This window comes from Aspergillus oryzae, chromosome 8 (genome assembly GCF_000184455.2).
Source record: "Aspergillus oryzae RIB40 DNA, chromosome 8".
Taxonomy (NCBI): domain Eukaryota; kingdom Fungi; phylum Ascomycota; class Eurotiomycetes; order Eurotiales; family Aspergillaceae; genus Aspergillus; species Aspergillus oryzae.
Window position 1 is genome coordinate 197,539 of NC_036442.1, and position 21,075 is coordinate 218,613.

The following is a 21,075-nucleotide window of genomic DNA, read 5'->3' on the forward strand; positions in this document are numbered from 1 at the left end:
ACCACATTCCTTCCTCGGTCATTCCGTCTCAGAAATATAAACCTAACCCGCTGATCTTCAACCTCGAGATACAAAATAATACGAACGCATTCATCGGACATATCCGACCGGAATGTCACCGTCAGGCGGATGGAGATCGTATTCCTGGCAAGCCCCCGGGAGATTATGGACCCAAAGTCGGAGATAGTATACGGCCGTGTGGGAAGAAGCCACTTGAAAATAGGGCTGGTCTAGATTCGATCCCACCGGAGACTAAACTGAACTGTCTGTACAGTCCACACTTTTCGCTAAACATTACCAATCAAAGCATCAAAGCGAAAGTGAACGTGAAAGTGGCAGAAAACGAATGCGATGAAACGAACATAGTAATTATTAAAGGTGTGTACAGGTCATTAACTCATAAGATCTATCGTGACGTGAGGATTTTATAAAAACCACCGAAAATCGGGACTACTGGGACCCTCTGCCAACCTCTCGGTCGGGACATCCATAGCCCGTAATTTGATCCCTTGTGCACGATCCCGTCGCTTATTATCCAACATCATCCAGAAGCCAAGAAGAAGTGTGAGAATGATACCCGTTCCTCCGAAAGACGCCGTGGTGATCAGCGCCGGCAGGTACTTCGGGGCATCCTGGTTGCGGAAGATATTCGAACTAACCACACCCATCAAGTTCGCAAGAGGTACTGCGATACTCGTCAAGACGATTCGTTTGCCTTCGCTGGCAATGTTGTTGTTGTACCAGACATCCAACAACACGGATGGTGCGGAGGTACCCCAGGTCATCATGAACGAGGCGAAGTAGGCCACGTTGATATTCTTCTCGGGGTCGATCGCCACATAGATGATCATACCCAGGAAAGTGAATAAGAAGCCCAGGGCAATGAATGGGAATCGCCATCGCGTCCAATCACTGCAGAAGGCGAGGATAAGAAGCACGACGGCACCTGAGACGTTGGGGGCCACGGTGTAGAGATTCGTCTTTACGGTGCCGTATCCGAGTTTGGAGATGATTTGAGGGAGGAACAGTTGGACGGATTGCAGAGGGACGCCGAGGCAGATCTGAATACCCACAATGGCCCAGCTGGTCGGATGTTTGAAGATACGGAATGCGTCGCGAAGGTTGAGTTTCTCATTGACAACGGCCGAACTGTCGAGCTGCATCCGCGTGAATGCTAGTGCCTTCTCGGCTTCGGAGAGGAAGCGCGCCTCAGATGCCGAGCGGGGCAGATACCAGAATACGAAAAGCGCGAACAAAACGGTCGCCAGGCCTTCAATAAGGAAGAGGTACCGCCATGGGGTCAGTGGACCGGAGTGGATTTGGAAAACACCAAAGGCGAGAAGACCCGAGAAGGCCGAGGCAATGCTCTGTGCGGCATAGAAAATCGCCAGACGTCTGGCCAGTTCACCTCGACGATAGAATCTGATCGTATACATGTTAGCCATCCAGTTGATTGAAGAGGAACGGCTGAGCAATATCTCACGTTGTCAAATAATAGATAACGAGGGGGAAAAAGGCACTCTCAGACATGCCAAGAAACCATCTAATCGCCATCAGGCCCCCAAAATTATACACAACCACCACTAAAACAGTACACAGCCCAAAGGTCAGCATCATGCAGGGCAGAACCAGGTTCGGCCCGTACATCTTGCCTAAGATGCCCAGGAACGGCGCCGTCAAGACATAGGGGATGAAGAAAATGCTGAGGATGATGTTGTATTGGTCGCCCTTGAGGTTAAGAGTCTCTGCAGAGAAGCTATCAGCATGGCGTTGGTCAAGCTCAGTGTCAACCTGTCATACCCTCTAACCCTGCTGTCTTTGCATTTCCCAAATTGGACTTGTCCAAGCTATTGAACAGATACATGATGGCCAGGACAGGAAGAATGCGGAAATCGAATTTCCGGACGAGCGCACGCTCTGCACAGGCATCGATCGAGTCGCCCGCAACAACCCGCGTTTCTGGTTCATCCTTCCCCAGATCCACTGGTGGCTTCACAACTGGATCTTCCGGTGACTTTGTGTTATCCATGATGCGTCGTGTCGGAACGTTCCCTTGGAGTTCTGGAATGGTTCCAACCGGGGCGCACCCGAGTCATTCATATACCTTCCATGGTCGACAGCTTAGTTGATACGCCATGTCATCTAGCGGAATCCACTATCGCCCCTATAGTAGGGGAGAGAAGCCCAAGACCGTCCGCTCGGGAAGATTAGGGTTTCGAGGCTCCTACTCCGGAGATACTCCCCGATAAGATAGACGGAGGACTATCTCCGGCCAATCAGGGAGCCAAGATCGCTTATCTTGTGTTGCCACTAAGGAGATGAGGTAAACGCTTCAACTGCCGAAATCCGGGGGTCCCTTATCATTGCCTCTAGCCCCATTGGCCGTTCATGGCGCGGAGATTGCTTTGAAATTCATGATCAATGAGATCAAATAATGAAAAGAAGGGACAATCATGATTGGCTACAATTCCACGCTAGTAGTATATCTTCAGAAGTCTATCTTCTGCCGCCACTCAACGGTAAATGATAAAGGCATTGTACTCAGAATTGAGTTTTTATAGCGGTGTAAGCGTTCCTTTGATATCATACGTTCTATTTGCCAGTATACCTGCGGAGAGCTGTAGACCAATGGATTTTAAGGGCTTACTCTTGGCGCTGCTACGATAGGGTACTTAGTTCGGAACATTACATGAACCGTTATATAACCATTATAATTAAGTTTAATGTCAGAAAATACCCCCAGGGTATATTAGATCTCTCATATACTACTAACGCGTAAGGGAATTAGTCTAAGCCTTAGTACCGTTCTTGCATGTAAGCTTAGATTCGAGAATCAAGAAAGTTGGAAAGGTTCCATGGTAGGTCCTCCGAGATAAGAAAGAATCATTGGTTGGGGAAAGACCAGCACTCAGAACTATCGATATATATCTGGTAGCTGCTGATCTACCACCCCATCCAGCCATCTTAATCATCCATCTACCACACTCATCTCAACAAAAGGCTATAAGACTCAATCGTCAAGCCCTCCTCCTATCCAAATTGCCTTACTGAAAAGTGACGTTAAAATGCCGACATCATATATATCTAATCTCTAGTCCGCATAACACTTAACAGAGTTCACACTGGGAGGACTAGTTGAGCCCTGACCAGGGTACTGGATATCGCCCGTACCGCCGCCATTGCACGCAGTGGATCTATGAAAAACAAATTCTAAATCAGCCAGGATCTCCCCATTCACCAGAAGCAGAGAACACATACGACCAGAAACGACAGCGGTACCCGTCAGGAATTGAAACGGACCGGACATCCTTGGAGACGGGAGTGCCGTTCAAATTGTCTGCATATAATGCATCAGCTATGACAAGGGCAGTTAATCTTCATTTAGAGGGCCACCAACAGCATTGGTGTTGAAGATAGACATTGAGATCAACACAGTCCCCTTCCAGATTGGCACCGTTGCACACCTTGATGGTGATGGCACTTTCGGCGGTGGCGCCAATGGCGGTTGCGAGTAACAGGATTGCAGATGTGAAACGCATGATGGACGGTTTATAATTGTATAGAGAAGAACTGGTCTTAGAGAAGCTGAGTACTGATTACCTTGAATGCTCAGGTCAGGACGCTGCATTTTATACCTTTCTTCGGTACCTTCTCTGGCCGTCGACCTGATCGACGTGCACAAATTATGGGATGCAATGTATCTGACCCTAATGAGGCTTTTACTCGGATATGGCCCCCATGTACTCGTGTACAGTACCAGATCCAACTAAGCTCATAGGCCGAACATCTCAGTTACCATATTTAGTTTGGCGTAATGACTTGTTAGAAATCGGCAACCGGTAAGGCTGAAGAACTAAGATCCTTGTTAGATATTATACTATGTACTGATAATATAGCTCTGTAAAAGTCCTACAATACGTGTATACTCTACAAAAGCTTTCAGAGTAGAATACTATGTGGATCGGAACAATACAATATTCATTGGCATAAAAGCAAGCATTGAACGTCAAAACTAAGTAACAGCCCCCCTGAAGATTAAATATGTTCCCCTGAATGTGGCGCCTCGGGCCGTCATCGTCATGGATCCTCGTCTGTGCCGGAAGAGCCGAGCCTGTGGGGACCCCACTGGCTTGCACTGCCTATCTACTCATATAGTAGCTATTGTGCTGATCTATTCTCCGTAAAGAAATAAGTTGCTGCGAAGCATTTCAAAAAGTTAATACGGCAGGTGGTTGTACATACATGGGCAAAATAAGTAAACGAATGTTTCAGGTAATTGTGCGTCCTATGTTAAGTCTATTCTAGACAGCACGATCAATCTGAGTAGCGTATCGTAAAGATGTCTATTAGTTCCCCACCGCAATCGCATTCCTCTCATACAAGCTCCCCTGTGTCTTCAGTAGACTCTGACCCGCACTGTCAATCTTCTGTCGTAAACCCACAGATTCCTTCTGATCCCGGGAAATCTCCTCCCCCCAGCCACCTCCCCCAGGCGTGAGAATCACAATACGATCCCCAGCTCGGAAGTGAGCCGTCTGCCTAGGCCCAAGGGCAACCTTCCTCGTAGAGCCAGTGACAGGATCCTTCCGAATCCAAACATTCTCTCCCCGCTTCCCCTCCTTGCCACCCGCCATTCCATAAGGAGCCGTGACGCGTCGGTCCGAGAGAATCGATACCTGAAGGGGAATCCGGAACTCCATATCACGGACACATCCATCGCCTCCCCGATGGAGACCCGCTCCTCCACTTCCCCGGCGAATGGAGAATTCATGTAGGATGACTGGGTACCGTTTTTCTAGAATCTCGGGATCGGTAATGCGAGTGTTGGTTATGTGGGTGTGTACTCCGCTGGTGCCTTCCCAGTCGGGTCCAGCTCCTGCCCCGCCGGCTATGGTCTCGTAGTACCCGAAGCCTTTGATGACTTTTCCTGTGATGGGGTCTGTGCCTCCGTAGCCGAATGTTAGATTGTTCATGGTGCCTTGGGAGGCGGCGGCTGCTTGGAAGGCTTTCAGGACGAGGTCGGCGATCTTGGATGACGTCTCGGTGGTGCATCCAACTGTCGCGGCTGTGATGGACGGTGAGAGGATAGTACCCTTGGGGCAGACTACATGGATTGGAGCTAGACATCCATGGTTGAGAGGTATATCTGCGGAAATCATCGATCGGAGACAGTACTATCATTCGTTAGCAGTGATTGTATATCTATTAACCCGTGGACCCCTACCATGATAGCAGAATGTAAGCAAGCTTGCGGCGAGTTTAGGTTCCCCGAATGTTCTGGTCCGGTGCCAGTAAAATCGAAAATAGTTTTGCCCGTCTCCTTGTCGATTGTCACTCTTAGATGGAATGGGATTCCGTCGTCGTTCCTCTCCTCTGCTTCGAGCACCCCTCCTTCATATCGCTGAGCGAAGCCTTTCAGTAGGTCACGCACGGCCTGTGCGGCATTCTCCTGGATTGCCTTCATGTAGAACTCGACGACCGGCCAAGTAAACTCTTTAATGAGAGCTTGGATCAGCTGAATACCCTTTTGGTTTGACGCTACAGCCGCCTTCAAATCGGCAATATTGTCGCTCAGCGTGCGGGTGCCACTGCAGCCCGGGAATGTGCCGGGGATCTCGTACAGATGCCGGATTAATCCAGCCTCGTCAAAGACACCTTGATTGACTAGTCTGAAAGATTCGATGGCCGCACCCTCTTGCCAGAGCTCGGTCGAGTTGGGAGGCATGGAGCCTGGGGCAATTCCACCCACGTCGGCATGGTGACCGCGGTTAGCCACGTAGAACAAGATCGCTGATGGATTCTCATCGTCGTCAAACACGGGTGTAATGGTCGTAATATCGGGTAGGTGGGTGCCACCCGCAGCCGGGTGGTTGCTGATGATGACATCGCCGGGTTTCAGATCTCCCGGTGGATGTCGCTCAATCTGAGCTGTGATTGCCGTGCTCATGGAGCCAAGGTGGCCGGGGATGTGAGGTGCATTAGCCACGAGTCCACCATCAGCTGAGAAGATAGCACATGAATAATCCAATCTCTCTTTAATATTAACCGATATGGAGGTTTTCTCCATCGTGTGGCCCATTTGCTCCGCCACGGTCATGAATCGATGACTGAACACGCTCAGCTGGACGGGGTCCACGGCATTGGTAGACAGCTGCTCCTGGTTGACACTTCCCACTTCCAAAACCACATGCTCGGGCAATATGGTTGCTCTGCTTGCATGATCAACCACAATCGTCTGTGTTTCGTCAATGATCATGGCTGGTCCATTGATCCGAGTGCCGGGCTTCAAGTCAGGGAGTGTGTAAACGTTGGTATCTGCCCAACCGAGTATATCAAAGAATACTCTTCGTGTAAATGCAGGTGCTGGTGGCTGAACTGTAGAACGATCATCCAACTTGTTCAGTTCGTTGAACGGGCTCGAGGTGTCCACGACTCGAGGCCTTCCAATACTCCGCACGCGGATATCATCGATCAATATATCCCGAGACTGTGAGAATCCAAACTCTTGTGCATGTCTAGTATTGAAAGCCGCTCCAAAGTCTGATAGTTGGTCAGGTTTCCGAATCATCAAGGTTGTATCGCTGCCTTGGTATTTCATGTTCAGGAAGCACTCATGTACGATAGATTCCTCATCAAAGCCCTGTAATTTCAACGCCTCTATACCTTTCTTCGATATTAAATCTAGCCGTGCCTGAAGCTCGGACAGAGTGTCGTCTTCAAACTTCCACGCCACAGGCTCCTGGTTCTCGACCACCACATCAGCTAGAGCCATCCCGTATGCAGACAAGATACTCGAGTAGCGTGGGATGATTGCTTTTTGAATGCCGAGATCTCGAGCAATAAAGACAGCGTGCTGCCCACCAGCACCTCCGAAACATCCAAGGTTGTGGCTCGCGGCGCTATACCCTCGGCCTTCACTCAGTTTTCGAATGGGTCTTGTCATCGTTGCATTCGCGATGGCCAAGAAGCCTAGCGCCAGGGTTTCTGAGGTAAAGGCATCTCCACCTCCTTTGTCTCTGTTAACAACGTCCGTCAAATGGGCAAACTTTTGTTTGACAATGTCCAGATCGAGAGATTTTGGAAAATACTCCGGAATGATTCGTCCTAGCAGCAGATTGGCGTCCGTCACGGTCAACGGACCACCCTTTCCATAGCAAGCTGGACCAGGATTTGCGCCAGCACTCCTCGGTCCAACCTTTAGCAACCCAGTCTCCCAGGTCAAGATTGATCCACCTCCCGCTGCGACAGTGTTGATATCCAGCTGGGGTGTCTGAATGGTAACCTCCGCAATGGTATTTTCGAAGATATGCTCCAGAGCGCCTGAATACCGGGCCACATCAGTACTGGTTCCGCCCATATCGAATCCCAACACTGGCCGGCCTTCCTCCGCATCGTAGCATGTTCGCGACAAACCTACAACACCCCCGGCAGGACCACTTAGTACTCCTCGGAGACCTGAAAAGCTGTTCCAGGTGGCCAGGCCACCATCTGACTGACTTAGTAGTACCTTGTTTGTATTTTCATCGTCCAGTTGGCCCCTGAATCCCTTCCGAAAGCCTTCAAGATACGAGGCAGTCATTGGAGTGAGGTAAGCATCAGCCACAGCCGATTGGGTTCGAGGGACAAATTTGGCCATGGATTGAAGAACTGACGACGCCGATACTTTGAAGCCCATTTGTTCGGCCAGTTTCGCTATCTGAAGCTCGTGCTCGGGATAGGTATATGCATGCATGAGTCCAATGGCTAGATTCTGGTAGCCTTGCGATTGCAGCGTGTCTAGCTGTGAGCGAACGGCATCCAGGTCTGGCGTTCGTAATATTCTCACTACCTCGCCTGTCAGACCGACGACGAGATTGGGATCAGACGCGGTGTCGATGGGTTTGGGTTCGGGATCTTCGCTATACCCTTCAATCGTGATGCGCTCGTCAACCTCAATCACGGTCTCATAGAGCTGCTTGAGCCGTTGTACCGAGAGATCAAAAATGTTGGGTCGAGCCTGATTACCAATCAAGAGCGAATCGCGAAAGCCTTTGGTTACCATGAGGGCTACACGATCGCCCTTCCGCTCAAGAAGCGCATTTGTGGCGACTGTCGTACCCATTCGAATAGATTCAACTGACGACAGGTCGAGCAGAGAACCCTTAGGTATCTCCTCGCCGCTTGCCAATTCTAAAATCCGTCTGATACATTCTGTCGGGGCATCATCATACTCGTCTGGGGAGACTGATAGAACTTTGAAGACGACATGATCTGGTCGACCAGGTATATCTGCCCAGGCATCTGTGAATGTGCCACCTCTGTCGATAGCAATGCGGATTCCATTCCTTATCATTGTGTCAGTAGTTCAGGCTATGTAGAGACAATTCTGGATGGAGAATGACCGCAGTAGTGTTCAGTCGGCGACTTCATGCTTAAATAGTGTTATCAATCGCTGTGATTGATGCTCACGTCAAGATGCGGGGTTACGATGATAAACGACGATAACCTCCGGCAACTTCCATCCAAACCGAGAGGAGAGTCGGCAAATTAAATGCGGGCCGAATTTCCGTCTTTCCTCCCCGCACGCAGTTAATGATATGCTTTATATCAATAAGAATACATTCTGGATGGCAGGTGGCCCACTATGAAGACACACAAACGCACACGGAGACTGTTTGCTGCGCGAGCGGATCCCAATGCCGACGATGAAAAGACACTAAAAAAAGCGGCAGATGTTACCGATATCATACCCATAAGGTCAAATGCTCGGGGGAGCATCCGTGTCGCGCTTGTGCTCAAGCAAATAAAAGCGATGAATGTGTGTTTCCGCCAAGAGAGAGGAAAGTCACTGTATCGGAGAAGTGAGAGCGCATTCTTCCCCTCAAGCGACTTCGCCTTTCTACTGACAGTTTCTGTGCAGCTACTTGAGGCGGCTGGAAGCCGACAGCAAACGGTTGCAGAACCTGCTGAAGAGTGAATCTTTGAAAGAGCAGAGAGTTGAGCCAACCCCCCAAGATGAATCAGATCCTCTGTCGCAAGAGGAACATGGCATTGTGAACCCACTTTTCGAGACACAACCAAAGCGGTCCTGCGACAAACAAACAGAGCCAGGCTTCACAGGAGAAGCATCATGTATCGCATTTGGTGACCGACTACTTCAGTGCATCAGCAGAAGCTCAACTCCCTCCAATGCTACGCTGTGTTACTATCATCCAACGAAAACCGCAAACCGTGTACTAGATGACAATGAATACACGCTGCCAGACAGAACCCAAGCCAAGCTGCTGGTCAACGTTGCATGGCGCTTTATCGGTAACGATCATCATCTGTTTCTCAAAATTTCCTTCATGCAAGAGATCGAGGCTGTATACCAGACGACAGTAAGGCCAACTGTTCTTTGGTTGTGCAAGCTACTTGCTCTTCTCGCCTTGGGTGAACTCTATACCAACCGCAGGAAGTTGAACGACGCACAGATAATCCCGGGGACGAACTACTATCTCCAGGCCCTGCACATGCTCCACGACACATATGAAGAAGCGACATTATTACATGTCGAGGTCCTTATATTGATAGTAAGTGCTTCGCAGTCACTGAATCAACGACATATTGATCAACGACAGGCATGGTACTCAAACAGCTTGGGACGCATCCGATCCGCATATTCCTATAGTGGCGTTGCCATGAGGCTGGCATTGAGCCTTGGGTTACATAGATCAGGATCTGCTCCGGCCACAGCCACCGCAGTCGAACTTGAGAGTCGACGACGCACATGGTGGATGCTATACTACTTCGAGCGAATGTCAGCCTCCAAGCTCGGGCTACCCATCACAGTACGGGACGAAGACATAGACGTAGAGCTGCCTTCCATGAACGGCCTCACGGAAGAGGAGCAACAGGAATTTGCAGACCCCGCTCATATATGTGCCAATGTCAAGCTAGCTCGTATCACAGGAAATATCTGTACGTCTGCCACTTCACTAACTTACAAGTCCATGCTAACCAGACAGTAACGGAAATATACTGCCTACCACGACGAGCGAACGGCATGTTCGTGCAAAGAGTACACAGTATCCTAAAGCAACTGCGAGCATGGAACGACGCGCTCCCTCCAGAACTCTGTGTTCGGGAAAGTCGAACGCCGCGACCCGTTGCCAGCCTCCACATGGCCTATAACGAGTGCATCATGCAAACGACACGTCCCATTCTTCTGCATCTGTTCCGAAGACGCTGCCAGGGCGATGAAAAAGATCCATCTCCAGAATCCCACACCCTTTCACCCATTACCACTCTCTTAGCAGATAGCTGTGTGAATGCCGCGATAACATCCTGCCGAATCATGGAGGGCCTATTCATCGAGGGATCAATCGCCACATTTGGTTACTGGGAGGCACAGCACATATTCTCATCTTGCTTAATCCTTGTTATCTCCGCTCTTTTGAATCCGAATGTGGCTACTTCTGATCTTCTCCAAACGTCTATCAATATACTTCGGACCATGCGGGACCACGGAAATATTCCCGCAGTAGACTACAGCAAGCGGCTTTCTTTGATACAGGCTGGTGTTTCTACTGGATCCGGGTCGGAACACGCAAATCCTAACCTAGGTAGAAGCCAGCAAACTGATCGAGTTCAGCAAGTGGGTCGGACCAGAAACCATGGTCGACCTTCCGACATTGCTGAATTAGCAGTACAGCACTCGATAAGCCATAGTTTAGTAGCGGATTCCGGTATGAACTGTGCAGATACTCTTGCCCATCCTTTGATGGATACATTTCTGGATGAGAACCTGTCTGCTTGGCCCAGCAGCATGTTCATGGATGACAATGCGTGGAGAAGCTTGGCTACGGAGATGGAGGAGCATTTTCTATTCTAGGTATAATTATGTCTCTATCCTCCTTGATATTTGGCGGAAAATAGGATATGACAATTCCTGTGTATCGGGCAACCTCATAATCAACAATTTAACCTGGATCGTATTCGACATTGTCGTATGGCTAACATAGCATCCATTCCATACAAATGTTAAGTCGTAATTATTAACTAGAAGAGCTTCATCACAAGCATTAGTTGGCAAAGAAACGTCCGCTAACAGCATTCAAGCACACAAACCAGCCCCCTGACCAGCCAACTCATAGATACTTCTCCCATCCGGTTCCACAACATTGCCTTCTCGCGACATCTCCGCTGCCAAAAACAACCAATTAACCGCATTCCCAACCGTCGTATACTCGTCCCTCAACCTCCTTGGCCCCGGCAGCAACAACTCACTCAGCCGGGGATCAGTCCAGAGATCCCTCAGAAGTCTGGCAATGACATCCGCATCACCCTTCTCACAGAAAAGTATGTTATTAACACCCTTGGTAAAGGAGAACTGACCAATTTCCTTGGCAGTGATTATGGGTTTCCCCTTCTGCACGGCGGCCAGAAGCATGGCGGGGATGCCTTCGCACATGGATAGCTCAATGACGACTTTCGCTCTGGTCAGAAGAGTATTCCAGAGTTGGTCTGGCGGGCCGATTTGCATTACGTAGATGCACGATTTGAGACGCGGCATGTCCGTCTCGATGTAGGAGAGGATAGCATCGTAGATCAGGGTGCTTCTGGAACTGCGAGATGGTCCGTAATGATATATGAGGAGCTTAGGGAAGAGGGTGTTCATCCCTGCGTCCATGCAGTGGCTGCGGAACTTTTGATAGGCGTTGAGGACTGTGATTGTTTCGTCAAGGTTTCGGAATTGTGACAGGTGGAGGATGTATTCCTCTGCGCGTTATATACATATCAGTCAAGAGCATAGGGCTCATAGGGTTCCATGAGTATTGCGAAAAAGTCGTGAAGAAACATGACCTACCATTTGGATAGTTCAAAGTCGGTGTTTCGAAGGATCGACACAAGGTGTTGAACTCGCGACCATAGAACGTGAGATCAAAGTCGCTCATACACTTATTTAATCCATCCAGTCTACAGCACATTAGCATGTGGTAACATATTACCAGAAGTGAGAGACTCACTGATCTACAGACACGGGAATATACACAACCTTCTTCTGCGGCATGATATTCGGTAGCAGTTCTTTCGGGGCCTGAGATACAACAAGATCCACATGCTTGAGACGTTCCCGCAGGAAGTTCCACGGACGTGTCGAAAAGTTACTCGCATCCTGCAACGCGCCCTTTTGCACTTGAAGTCGATTTTCAATAATGACTGGTCGTCCCGGATCGGTCTGTTTCGATAATAATGCTGCGGGTGTAAGCGGCACATCGTCGATGACCACAATGTCTGCACCGCCCTTGGAACGAGCCTGCAGAGGATCATCTTCACAGAGCCAGTACCGTCGGGCGTTTTCATAGACCCACTGCAAAATACACATTTCCTCATCGACAGTGATGGAATCATCCCTTTCACCCAGTCCTTCTAGAGAATCTTGCATCTTCCGGATAATGCTATTGATCCCTGGACGTGGCTTTGGAACATACCTAGACCACATGTTTAAGCCACTATCAAGTGTGCAGAATCAGGGAGGCCTCCTCACCATTGAACATTGACCCCAGGTAGTGTAAGAACCTCACCAGTGAGTGCCTCGTATGGATATCCGGCCTCCCATGGGAGGATAAGCTGAAGAACGCAATTTTCACATTTCGTCGCTTGAGTTCTTCTGCATAATATTGAGCCATAGACCATGTCCGAGCATTTACCGTCTCCTGGTAGTCTTGCAAATCGGCCAACCGCACCCGAAAATTCCGGTCAACCCCTACCAAGCTCCCGAGACCTATTTCCCCTTGCAGGACATGGCCCGCGCCAAAGGATCTGTAACTGATCAGGTGTGTGCCTATGGATTTAGGCCGACCACGTATACATACCGCAAACACTTTCTGACCATGGAGTCCGCCTGTTCATCCAACTCCTTGGTGTTCCATGATGCGAATGTCGCCAGTTCACCCTGGTCGGCATCCGCCCTTGCGCGTTCCTTATGTTCCAGAACTAGAGGCAGAATATCCAATTCCCGCCAGAGCTGAGGACAGAGAGGTGGGTACTTGTCGGCCAGCGACAGCGGCATGGCCAGACCTACGATCTTTTCCTTGTGCTTCTCACTGTAGGTCCGCAGTTCGGATACGATCCGGTTGCAAATGGTATGGACAGGTGTGTTGGACGACTCAGCGAGCAAATCAAACACGATATAGTCAAATAAGTACGCCGAGTTTCGAAAAGCGATGGCAGCTCTGCTATCTTCGTAGTCGCGGTGCAAAACAGAGATGCCGGCGTAGATAGTCTGTGCGTGTTATGGAGCCGTTAGAAATACCTACAGAAAATAATCGGGAAATATTATAAGGGGGATCTCTCCGTACAGTCAACGACCGACCAGACCAGGATATCCCTTCATTGATATCTCTCTCCCGTTTCCTCCGTTGCTGCTGCTCGGACATATTGGTAAACTCAACTGGATTCAAGAAGCTCTTACGTATTAAGGCTCCCAGCGCGACTCCCTTGCAACATTTTGGAATATGTTGTAGGAGAACATTTCAAACAAGTGCTGATATATCGTGTTGTAAACGGCAGCCCCGTGGTTTCAGAGATGGTGTGTTCAGGGCACCTGATGGTGTGCAGCAAATTTACGGATCCAATCCACGACTATCGACAGCTTCCCTCATCCTGACATCTTGGCCGTGTCCACATAAAAATCAGACTTTATCGTTCGAGTCTAGATGGAGTTAAAATGGGATGATCAAATCAGGGGCCTTTCTTACACTGCAATTCCCCGAACCTTAGCATCACGCCACATGCATTTCTGTTGGGTTATATATGTCACGATTACTGCTTTGTAGATCCATGAAATCTATTTATATCAATCGAACATAGAACAGCCGAATGACCCCATAACGACTTCATGGGAGATCGGAATCATGTGACAGCACCCAAACAGGAAAGCGCAGCCAATGGACTTTCACATGTAATGACATCATCATCTGGTTCCGGTTTTTGATATAAAAAAATACTCTTATTTCCTCTCATCCTCCCATCAATCCCTCAAAATCTCTCAATAAACAGCAAGAAATACAATATGGAAGATCCAGGTGCCTCCAACCCCCTTCCCCAATCCCGGTCTAACAATTCAAAACCTAACATCCAAAACCCCAGTATCCGAAATCCCCACGGTAATCCAACACCTCACGCAATCACCCCCGGCGCAGCAAGCCCAAACCATCGACAAGTACTTCACTCCAGATGCTTCCTTCGTTCATCCATTCTGCCGGATCCAGCATTTCCGAGGCAGCCGCTGGGTCGTGAAGAAGATCTACCAATGGTATAAAGTGATGTCGCCGCGCATTGAGTTGAAGATTCATTCTGTTGGTTAGTTATTTACCCTGCTCATATAGATCTGTTATATATCTCCCTATAGAGAAGAGGAGATGCATAATTGATGATCGATGCTAATGGGATATAGCATATGATTCGGACAACCAAAAGCTCTACGTGACCATGTCGCAAATCTTCACAATCTGGATTGTTCCGTTTCATGTTGCGCCTGTGACGCTTACGACGGTGTTATCGCTGACTACTAATCCACATGGATACTTATCTTCTTCCGACTCATCAACTGCGGCCTCTGAAAAAGCACACGAACCAAAGGAAGAAGAGGAAGCAAGCTACGCCGATGTCGTGGCCAACGGCAACCCGGATCATAAAACGCCCCTAACCGCCCACACTAACGGCCACCGCAAACTCTACTATATCACCAAACAAGAGGATCTATATCAAACATCTGAATTTATCAAGTTTGTCCTTCCGCATATCGGGCACTGGATTGTGTTGGCGATACATGCGTTCGCGACGGTGTTCTGTGTGCTGGGGGCTTTTCTGTGGTGGCCGTTTGTGTGGATGGAGGAGCAGGGCTGGATTCCCGGGTTGGTGTTGAGGGGTGGAAATATTGCTTATGATATTCGGTGGAAGAAAAGGGCTATCGGGGCTGGGTCTGGGCCGTCTTCTTAGGTTGGTGGATAAGGAGGGTGGGGTTGTATATTTGGGGTTTGGAATGGCTGTGTATACATATTAATCAACTGTGTATTGATAGATCGAACGGTGTTCATTGGAACATACAACGTACATAGGCGCCAGCTTCCTGATAGTAATGCTAGTATGGCTGCCTGCGACAGGACCACGTCAACCACAGGTGGGTTTTCACCCGCAAGGCTGGAACTGCGCCTCCAATTGAGAAAGGACACTGCAATTGACAGCCAACCAATGTTCGCTAGTGTGATTCACTGACTCAGGGCCATAAATGATGTGGCAGCTCTTTCAGCTCGGGTGGGGGAGACTCACCATGGCTGAGTGAAGGAACTTGCTGAACCCCAACCTGATTGATTGGGTGATACTGAGAGAAGGCTGGCGGGGCATTACGCCACAATGCCCTATTCACGCATCCCAAGTAGATTGGTGAATATATACTGGGTCTGCCATGACCTTCGATCATGTTCAATCAAAATAAAGAAATATTCGTGGGTTGTCGATGTGCGCTGGAATCCCTCCACATAGATTCTGCGACCGTGGTGTACAAGCCAGATATAACATCGAGCTATCATTCCCCAGCATACCCTGGGTCCTCTTCATTCACACTTGCGTCCAAGGAAAAGCGTTAATTTCATGCGGACTGGGATACATCCGATCATCCCTCTGAGTGTACCAGGCTCCGTTGTGGGATTAGCAGAATGGGATCCGCAAAGTAACCATATCCACACTGAAATATGTCGGACGGATGCTAATATACTGGGCAAGGATTTGTCGTGATTTCGCCCGAACTGGGTCCTGCAGATTCAAGAATTGTCGGTATTCCCACGGGGCCGGTCCGTCAAAGCCTCCAGGCAAAGGAAGCAACTCAAGACCAAGCGCGCGAAGTCAACAACCCAGTCATGGGACCAACGACGTCAACGGCCTTGCCGCCTGGAAGCGAAAAGCCCCCAAGAGCCGATTAGCTATACGTCCGCTGGGTGCGGAACTGGGCCAGTTCTTCGCAACGGCCAGAAGGCTGATCGAAGTTGATGACGACAGCACGGCCCAAGAAGTGATCCAATGCCTCTCCCACGAAGGCGGCCTGCAACGAATCCAGGAACTCATTCAGCGCGACTATTCCCTGATGCCAAATGCCACCAAACAAGATATTTTCCAAAAGCAGTTCGTCCCCTTTCTCGAGAGTATCACCCACCACAAAGTCCTCGGGTCATTGGTGATGGAGGAGTTCGTAGTGAGAATCTACAACTGTATCTTCGGACCAGCCGGGCGTCGTGCAGAGCCGTTTCTGAATTTTCTGGCCGATGTTGTGCAGCTGGACGTTGAACTTCACTCCGATGCAACCTCGACTTACCTAGAATTATCGCTCCAAGTGTTTTGTAAGATTATCGAGCTGAACTCGACTGCATTCATTCAGGAGCCGTTGAAGCCGGTAGCGAGGCGATTTTACGACCTCTTCATGATCCTTCACGCCTTGAAGACTGCTGGGTCACTAGACCTATCACGGCATCATTTAGAAGTATTACAACGCCGGCTGAAGATTGGAGCCGCCCTACCACCTTTGCTGGGAAGCTCAAAGCCTCTACAAACCTATAAATCTCCTGTAACCTTTGTCACTCCGAAAGACCCGCCTGGTGGTCGCCACGACAACGATCATGCAGATATCTGCAGTGTCCAAATTTTGCCTACTTTCCAGGAGATAATGAGTCCACGTTCAGAATATCTCCCCGGGAAACACCCGCAACAGTGGCATATTGGTGGTCTTGCCGGGCTCTTGGACCGAAACTTTCGGCTGCTGAGGGAAGACACCATCGGTCAGCTTCGAGACGTTATTCATGCCGAGCTGATGCCCAGCCACTTAAGACAAGTGCAGAGGAGCCAAGTTCGGACCAATGTCTATCAGAACGTCCAGGTGCGGGGCCTGGATTTCGATCGTTTGACGGGATTACAGTTCGTCGTCCAGTTTGCACAGCCGTTGAACGTCAGGACCATGTCGGAGGCTCACCGCAGAGAATGGTGGGAGCTATCGAAAAGACTACAATCCAGTGCTCTCGTCTGCCTCACGGATCACCAAGGATTCGCCATCTTTTGCACTGTCGCCGGGCCAGAGCGGCCCAGAACGGATGGGAGGCAAGAACGGCGGCAGAGGAAGGTCTCCTCGCTGTGGAAGGAGGCGAGCGTTGTATCTGTGACCATGGAGTTGGTGGAACCGACTGAGGAGAATCGGCAGTATATCCTAGATTGTTACAGGCCGCGCCACAGCAACCGCGCGGTCTCGCTGATTGAGTTTCCTGGCATTTTATTGCCATCATTCCAACCAACCTTGAAGGCACTTCAGTCAATGAAGAAAGCTGCAGACCTTCCGATGTCCGAATTCCTCGCCCCAGACGAGATGCTTACCGGCCTAGTGGATATGCCACCTCCTAAGTATGCGGCAGTGCCAGGGTTTAGTTTCAACCTACGCTGTCTCATGAACGACCAGTCAGACCTTCTCCTGAGCCCGTCGCAACCGCTTGACTTGAAGAAGCTCCAAGAGAAGTCTACCCTTGATGATGCGCAGGCACAAGCCCTTGTCCACACCCTTCAGCGAAAGATAGGACTCATTCAAGGCCCACCAGGGACGGGCAAAAGCTATACTGGAGTCGCTCTCATAAAGGTCCTGCTAGCCAACAAAGCAAAAGTAAAGCCACGACTTGGCCCCATCATATGTGTCTGCTACACAAATCACGCTCTCGATCAGCTTCTAGAAGACCTATTGGACGATAAAATCACGACCCAAATTATCCGTATCGGCTCGCAGTCCAAGTCAGAAAGACTGCAGCCGCTCAATCTCAGAACCGTGGCTCGGCAGATTGACAAAACTAGGTTGGAGAAGCAGGAGCAGTGGAAGCTACAAATGAACTTCGACGAATACGAAAACAGTTTCGATGCACTCAGACTAGATGCAATAGGCACCGATCGAAGCTTAGAATTCCATCTAAAGCGAAACCATCCTCGCCACTTTAGCCAACTGTTCGACAAGGACGAGGATGGTTTCGAGAAGGTTACTGGCCGGCGCCGTCAACACCTTCTACAGACGTGGCTCAGATCTGGTCCAGCAACTAAGGGGCAGCAGCGTGCGGTGAACGACCTTCTGGAGGTCCCTGTGGACAACATGACGTCCAAGGAACGCAGGATCCTATACGAACATTGGATCAGGGAAAGTAGAGAAGAACTTCATACTCAAGCTCACTCGATCTTGACTTCGCACCAGGAAAACAAAGCATCCTATGACAAGATCCGAGACGAGCTAGATCTGCGATGCTTGCGCAATGCTGATGTTATAGGAGTCACGACGACTGGCTTAGCCCGCAATCTTAATATGCTGCGCAGACTACAATCGAAAGTGATCATGTGTGAGGAGGCTGGTGAGGTCCTAGAAGCTCATTTGCTCACCTCACTTTTGCCATCGGCCGAGCATGTCATTCTAATCGGAGATCATCAGCAGCTTCGGCCTCAAATCCAGAACTACGGACTTTCTCGAGAGAACAGAGCAGGACAGCAATACTCCTTGGATCGCTCCCTGTTTGAACGACTTGTCGAACCGGATGATGACGCTGGCATAAGGCTTCCATTCTCTACACTGGAAACACAACGACGAATGCATCCCTCAATCGCACAGCTGGTCCGAGACACATTGTACCCTCGCTTACAAGATGCACCTTCAGTTAGCCTGTATCCCGAAGTTGCAGGGATGAGAAAGAGGCTTTTCTGGCTTGACCACCGACGGCCTGAAGGCAACTCTTCGGTCCAGGATGCCATGGCAACATCTCACTGGAATGATCACGAGATTGAATTGACACTGGCCCTGGTGAATCACCTGCTCCGTCAAGGAGAATACCAAGCCGGTGACATAGCTGTTCTGACTCCATATCTTGGTCAGCTTCATCGAATGAGGCGTAAACTGAGCCAAGCGTTCACGATCACCTTGGGAGAAAGAGACCAGGACGACCTCGACAAGGCAGGCTTCACAGAAGACGAAAGACCGACGACACCGAGCGCAGTGTCCAGATCAACTCTCCTGCAAGCACTGAGAGTCGCGACTATTGACAATTTCCAGGGTGAGGAGGCAAAGGTGGTGGTGATCTCTCTGGTTAGAAGCAACGATCAAAATCGATGTGGCTTCCTCCGCACGCCAAATCGCATCAATGTTTTGCTTTCACGCGCACAGCATGGAATGTATATCATCGGTAACTCGGAAACCTCAAGGGGTGTGGATATGTGGCATAAGGTCCTTAACATCTTCGAAGGACATGATAATTTTGGCACAAGCTTAGAGCTCAAGTGCCCCCGCCACCCTTCTACGCCTATCACTGTATCACAGCCGGACGACTTCGTGCAATTTTCGCCTGAAGGAGGTTGCAGTCTGCGATGCGGCAAGCGTTTACAGTGTGGTCATCCGTGCAAGCAGAAATGCCACTCAGAGATACTCCACCAGACGGTCTATTGCCCAGAGCCCTGCTCGCGTCCACAGAAGGGTTGTTCCCACCCCTGCCCCAAACTGTGTGGTGATGCTTGTCCAAAGAGATGCGGCATCATGGTATTTGATGCAGGCCGGATCCTCCCTTGTGGTCACTCAATGGCCAATCTTCCTTGTTGGCAAGCACAAGATCTCAGCCTAGTTAAATGTCCAACATTTGTCAAAAAGTATGTTCCTCATTGCAACCATGAAGTAACAATCGCCTGCCACATCGATGTGAGCAAGCCCGAGTACAAATGCACGCGCCAGTGTCATGCTGCCTTACCCTGCGGTCACAACTGTAAGCGCCAATGCAGCCAATGTACGATTCAGACAAAGGAGGGCATCAAGGTAGATCATGGGAAATGCAAGCAAAGGTGTGGCCGTCTGTATTCCACATGTGCCCATACCTGCGCAACAGAATGCCACGGGGACTCTCCGTGTCCGCCATGCACGGCGCCCTGTGACGTCCAATGTGGCCACTCCAGATGTTCTCAAAAATGTTCCGAGCCATGTGCCCCTTGTGCAGTATCACAATGCCTGTCTGCGTGTCCGCATAGCGCGTGTTCCATGCCTTGCGCCGCGCCGTGTGATCACATTCCATGCTCTCGACGATGTGAGAAACCTCTACCATGCGGCCACCAATGCCCGTCCTTATGTGGTGAACCTTGTCCAGCGGCGAAATTCTGCCAAACATGCGCGACCGACGACATCAAGGATATCTCGGTGGACTTCATCCTGGGTCAGACATACAAAGAGATTGATCTAGACGAGAATCCTTGTATATTTCCCCCATGCGGACATTTTCTGACTGTGGAAAACATGGACGCTCAAATGGACCTTGGGAAACACTATGTGATTGATGAAATGGGAAAGCCGTCCTCGATCTCCAAATCATCCGAGCCGTTCTCCATCTCAGACGTTCGGAACTGTGCCACTTGTCGAGGTTCGTTGAGAAGTATATCCCGGTATGGGAGACTGGTGAGACGGGCCTTACTGGACGAAGCGACGAAGAAATTCATTCTGTACGTAAATCAGAAATACGTACCGATGGCTCGGGAGCTTACCCAATTGGTAGCTCAACTGCCAGACAACGACGGGACGGCGACAGCAAAAGCATTCCAAACTGAACTTACTCTCAAGGTTCAAGGGCCACCTGACCATCAAATCCGATTGATGCACCAGCATCTCAAGAAGCATGATTCGGCAAGATGGAAGGATTTGATCGCCCTGCGGCAGCAGGTTACAGAATACTACAAGAAAGTCAAGGTGGAGGAGCAGCCATTCAATCAAGTACGCAACATGGTGGAAGATGCCCGTCGTCGCAAACGAAAAACTGGACAATTTGAATTCGACGAGAATGTTCTGCAGACGAAAGGCTGCGTTCAAGCAGCTTCTCTGTTACTTCGCCTCGACACGGCATTGATTGGAGACTTCCTCTCTTTGTATAAGCAAACTCCTAGCGGGTCCAACAAATGTGTTCTGCACCTTGACCTCCAGGCAAACCGAAAGGAGGGTGAAAATCTGACGGCCATGGCTGTCAATTCACAGCGCGTATTGCACCAGGTCGAGGGCTATCTTTTCCGCGCTCAGCTGTG

At 49.8% G+C, this 21,075-nt stretch overlaps 7 protein-coding genes across 7 annotated transcripts; 4 read left to right on the plus strand and 3 right to left on the minus strand.

Moving 5' to 3' along the window:
• Positions 1-425: 425 nt before the first annotated feature.
• Positions 426-3,307, minus strand: AO090103000421 (putative MFS transporter; the record flags this gene model as incomplete). Its single annotated transcript, XM_023233284.1, has 4 exons — positions 426-1,422; positions 1,484-1,745; positions 1,801-2,061; positions 3,301-3,307. The coding sequence occupies 4 exons, from the start codon at positions 3,305-3,307 to the stop codon at positions 426-428; spliced, it is 1,527 nt and encodes a 508-aa protein (XP_023093959.1).
• A 1,039-nt stretch (positions 3,308-4,346) lies between these two features.
• Positions 4,347-8,332, minus strand: AO090103000420 (uncharacterized protein; the record flags this gene model as incomplete). The annotated part of the gene is made up of 2 exons (XM_023233285.1): positions 4,347-5,146; positions 5,176-8,332. The coding sequence occupies 2 exons, from the start codon at positions 8,330-8,332 to the stop codon at positions 4,347-4,349; spliced, it is 3,957 nt and encodes a 1,318-aa protein (XP_023093958.1).
• Positions 8,333-9,326: 994 nt separating this feature from the next.
• On the plus strand, positions 9,327-9,989 carry AO090103000419 (fungal specific transcription factor domain-containing protein; the record flags this gene model as incomplete). Its single annotated transcript, XM_023233286.1, has 1 exon — positions 9,327-9,989. One exon carries the CDS (start codon positions 9,327-9,329, stop codon positions 9,987-9,989), a length of 663 nt encoding a protein of 220 aa, XP_023093957.1.
• A 326-nt stretch (positions 9,990-10,315) lies between these two features.
• On the plus strand, positions 10,316-10,852 carry AO090103000418 (uncharacterized protein; the record flags this gene model as incomplete). Its single annotated transcript, XM_001826928.3, has 1 exon — positions 10,316-10,852. The coding sequence occupies one exon, from the start codon at positions 10,316-10,318 to the stop codon at positions 10,850-10,852; it is 537 nt and encodes a 178-aa protein (XP_001826980.3).
• A 222-nt stretch (positions 10,853-11,074) lies between these two features.
• On the minus strand, positions 11,075-13,400 carry AO090103000417 (putative heat shock trehalose synthase; the record flags this gene model as incomplete). Its single annotated transcript, XM_023233287.1, has 6 exons — positions 11,075-11,739; positions 11,828-11,937; positions 11,988-12,473; positions 12,523-12,783; positions 12,837-13,246; positions 13,323-13,400. 6 exons carry the CDS (start codon positions 13,398-13,400, stop codon positions 11,075-11,077), a joined length of 2,010 nt encoding a protein of 669 aa, XP_023093956.1.
• A 635-nt stretch (positions 13,401-14,035) lies between these two features.
• AO090103000416 (uncharacterized protein) lies at positions 14,036-14,964 on the plus strand (the record flags this gene model as incomplete). Its single annotated transcript, XM_001826926.3, has 3 exons — positions 14,036-14,048; positions 14,113-14,325; positions 14,420-14,964. The coding sequence occupies 3 exons, from the start codon at positions 14,036-14,038 to the stop codon at positions 14,962-14,964; spliced, it is 771 nt and encodes a 256-aa protein (XP_001826978.1).
• Positions 14,965-16,198: 1,234 nt separating this feature from the next.
• On the plus strand, positions 16,199-20,654 carry AO090103000415 (putative NF-X1 finger and helicase domain protein; the record flags this gene model as incomplete). Its single annotated transcript, XM_023233288.1, has 3 exons — positions 16,199-17,178; positions 17,230-19,407; positions 20,621-20,654. 3 exons carry the CDS (start codon positions 16,199-16,201, stop codon positions 20,652-20,654), a joined length of 3,192 nt encoding a protein of 1,063 aa, XP_023093955.1.
• Positions 20,655-21,075: the final 421 nt, after the last annotated feature.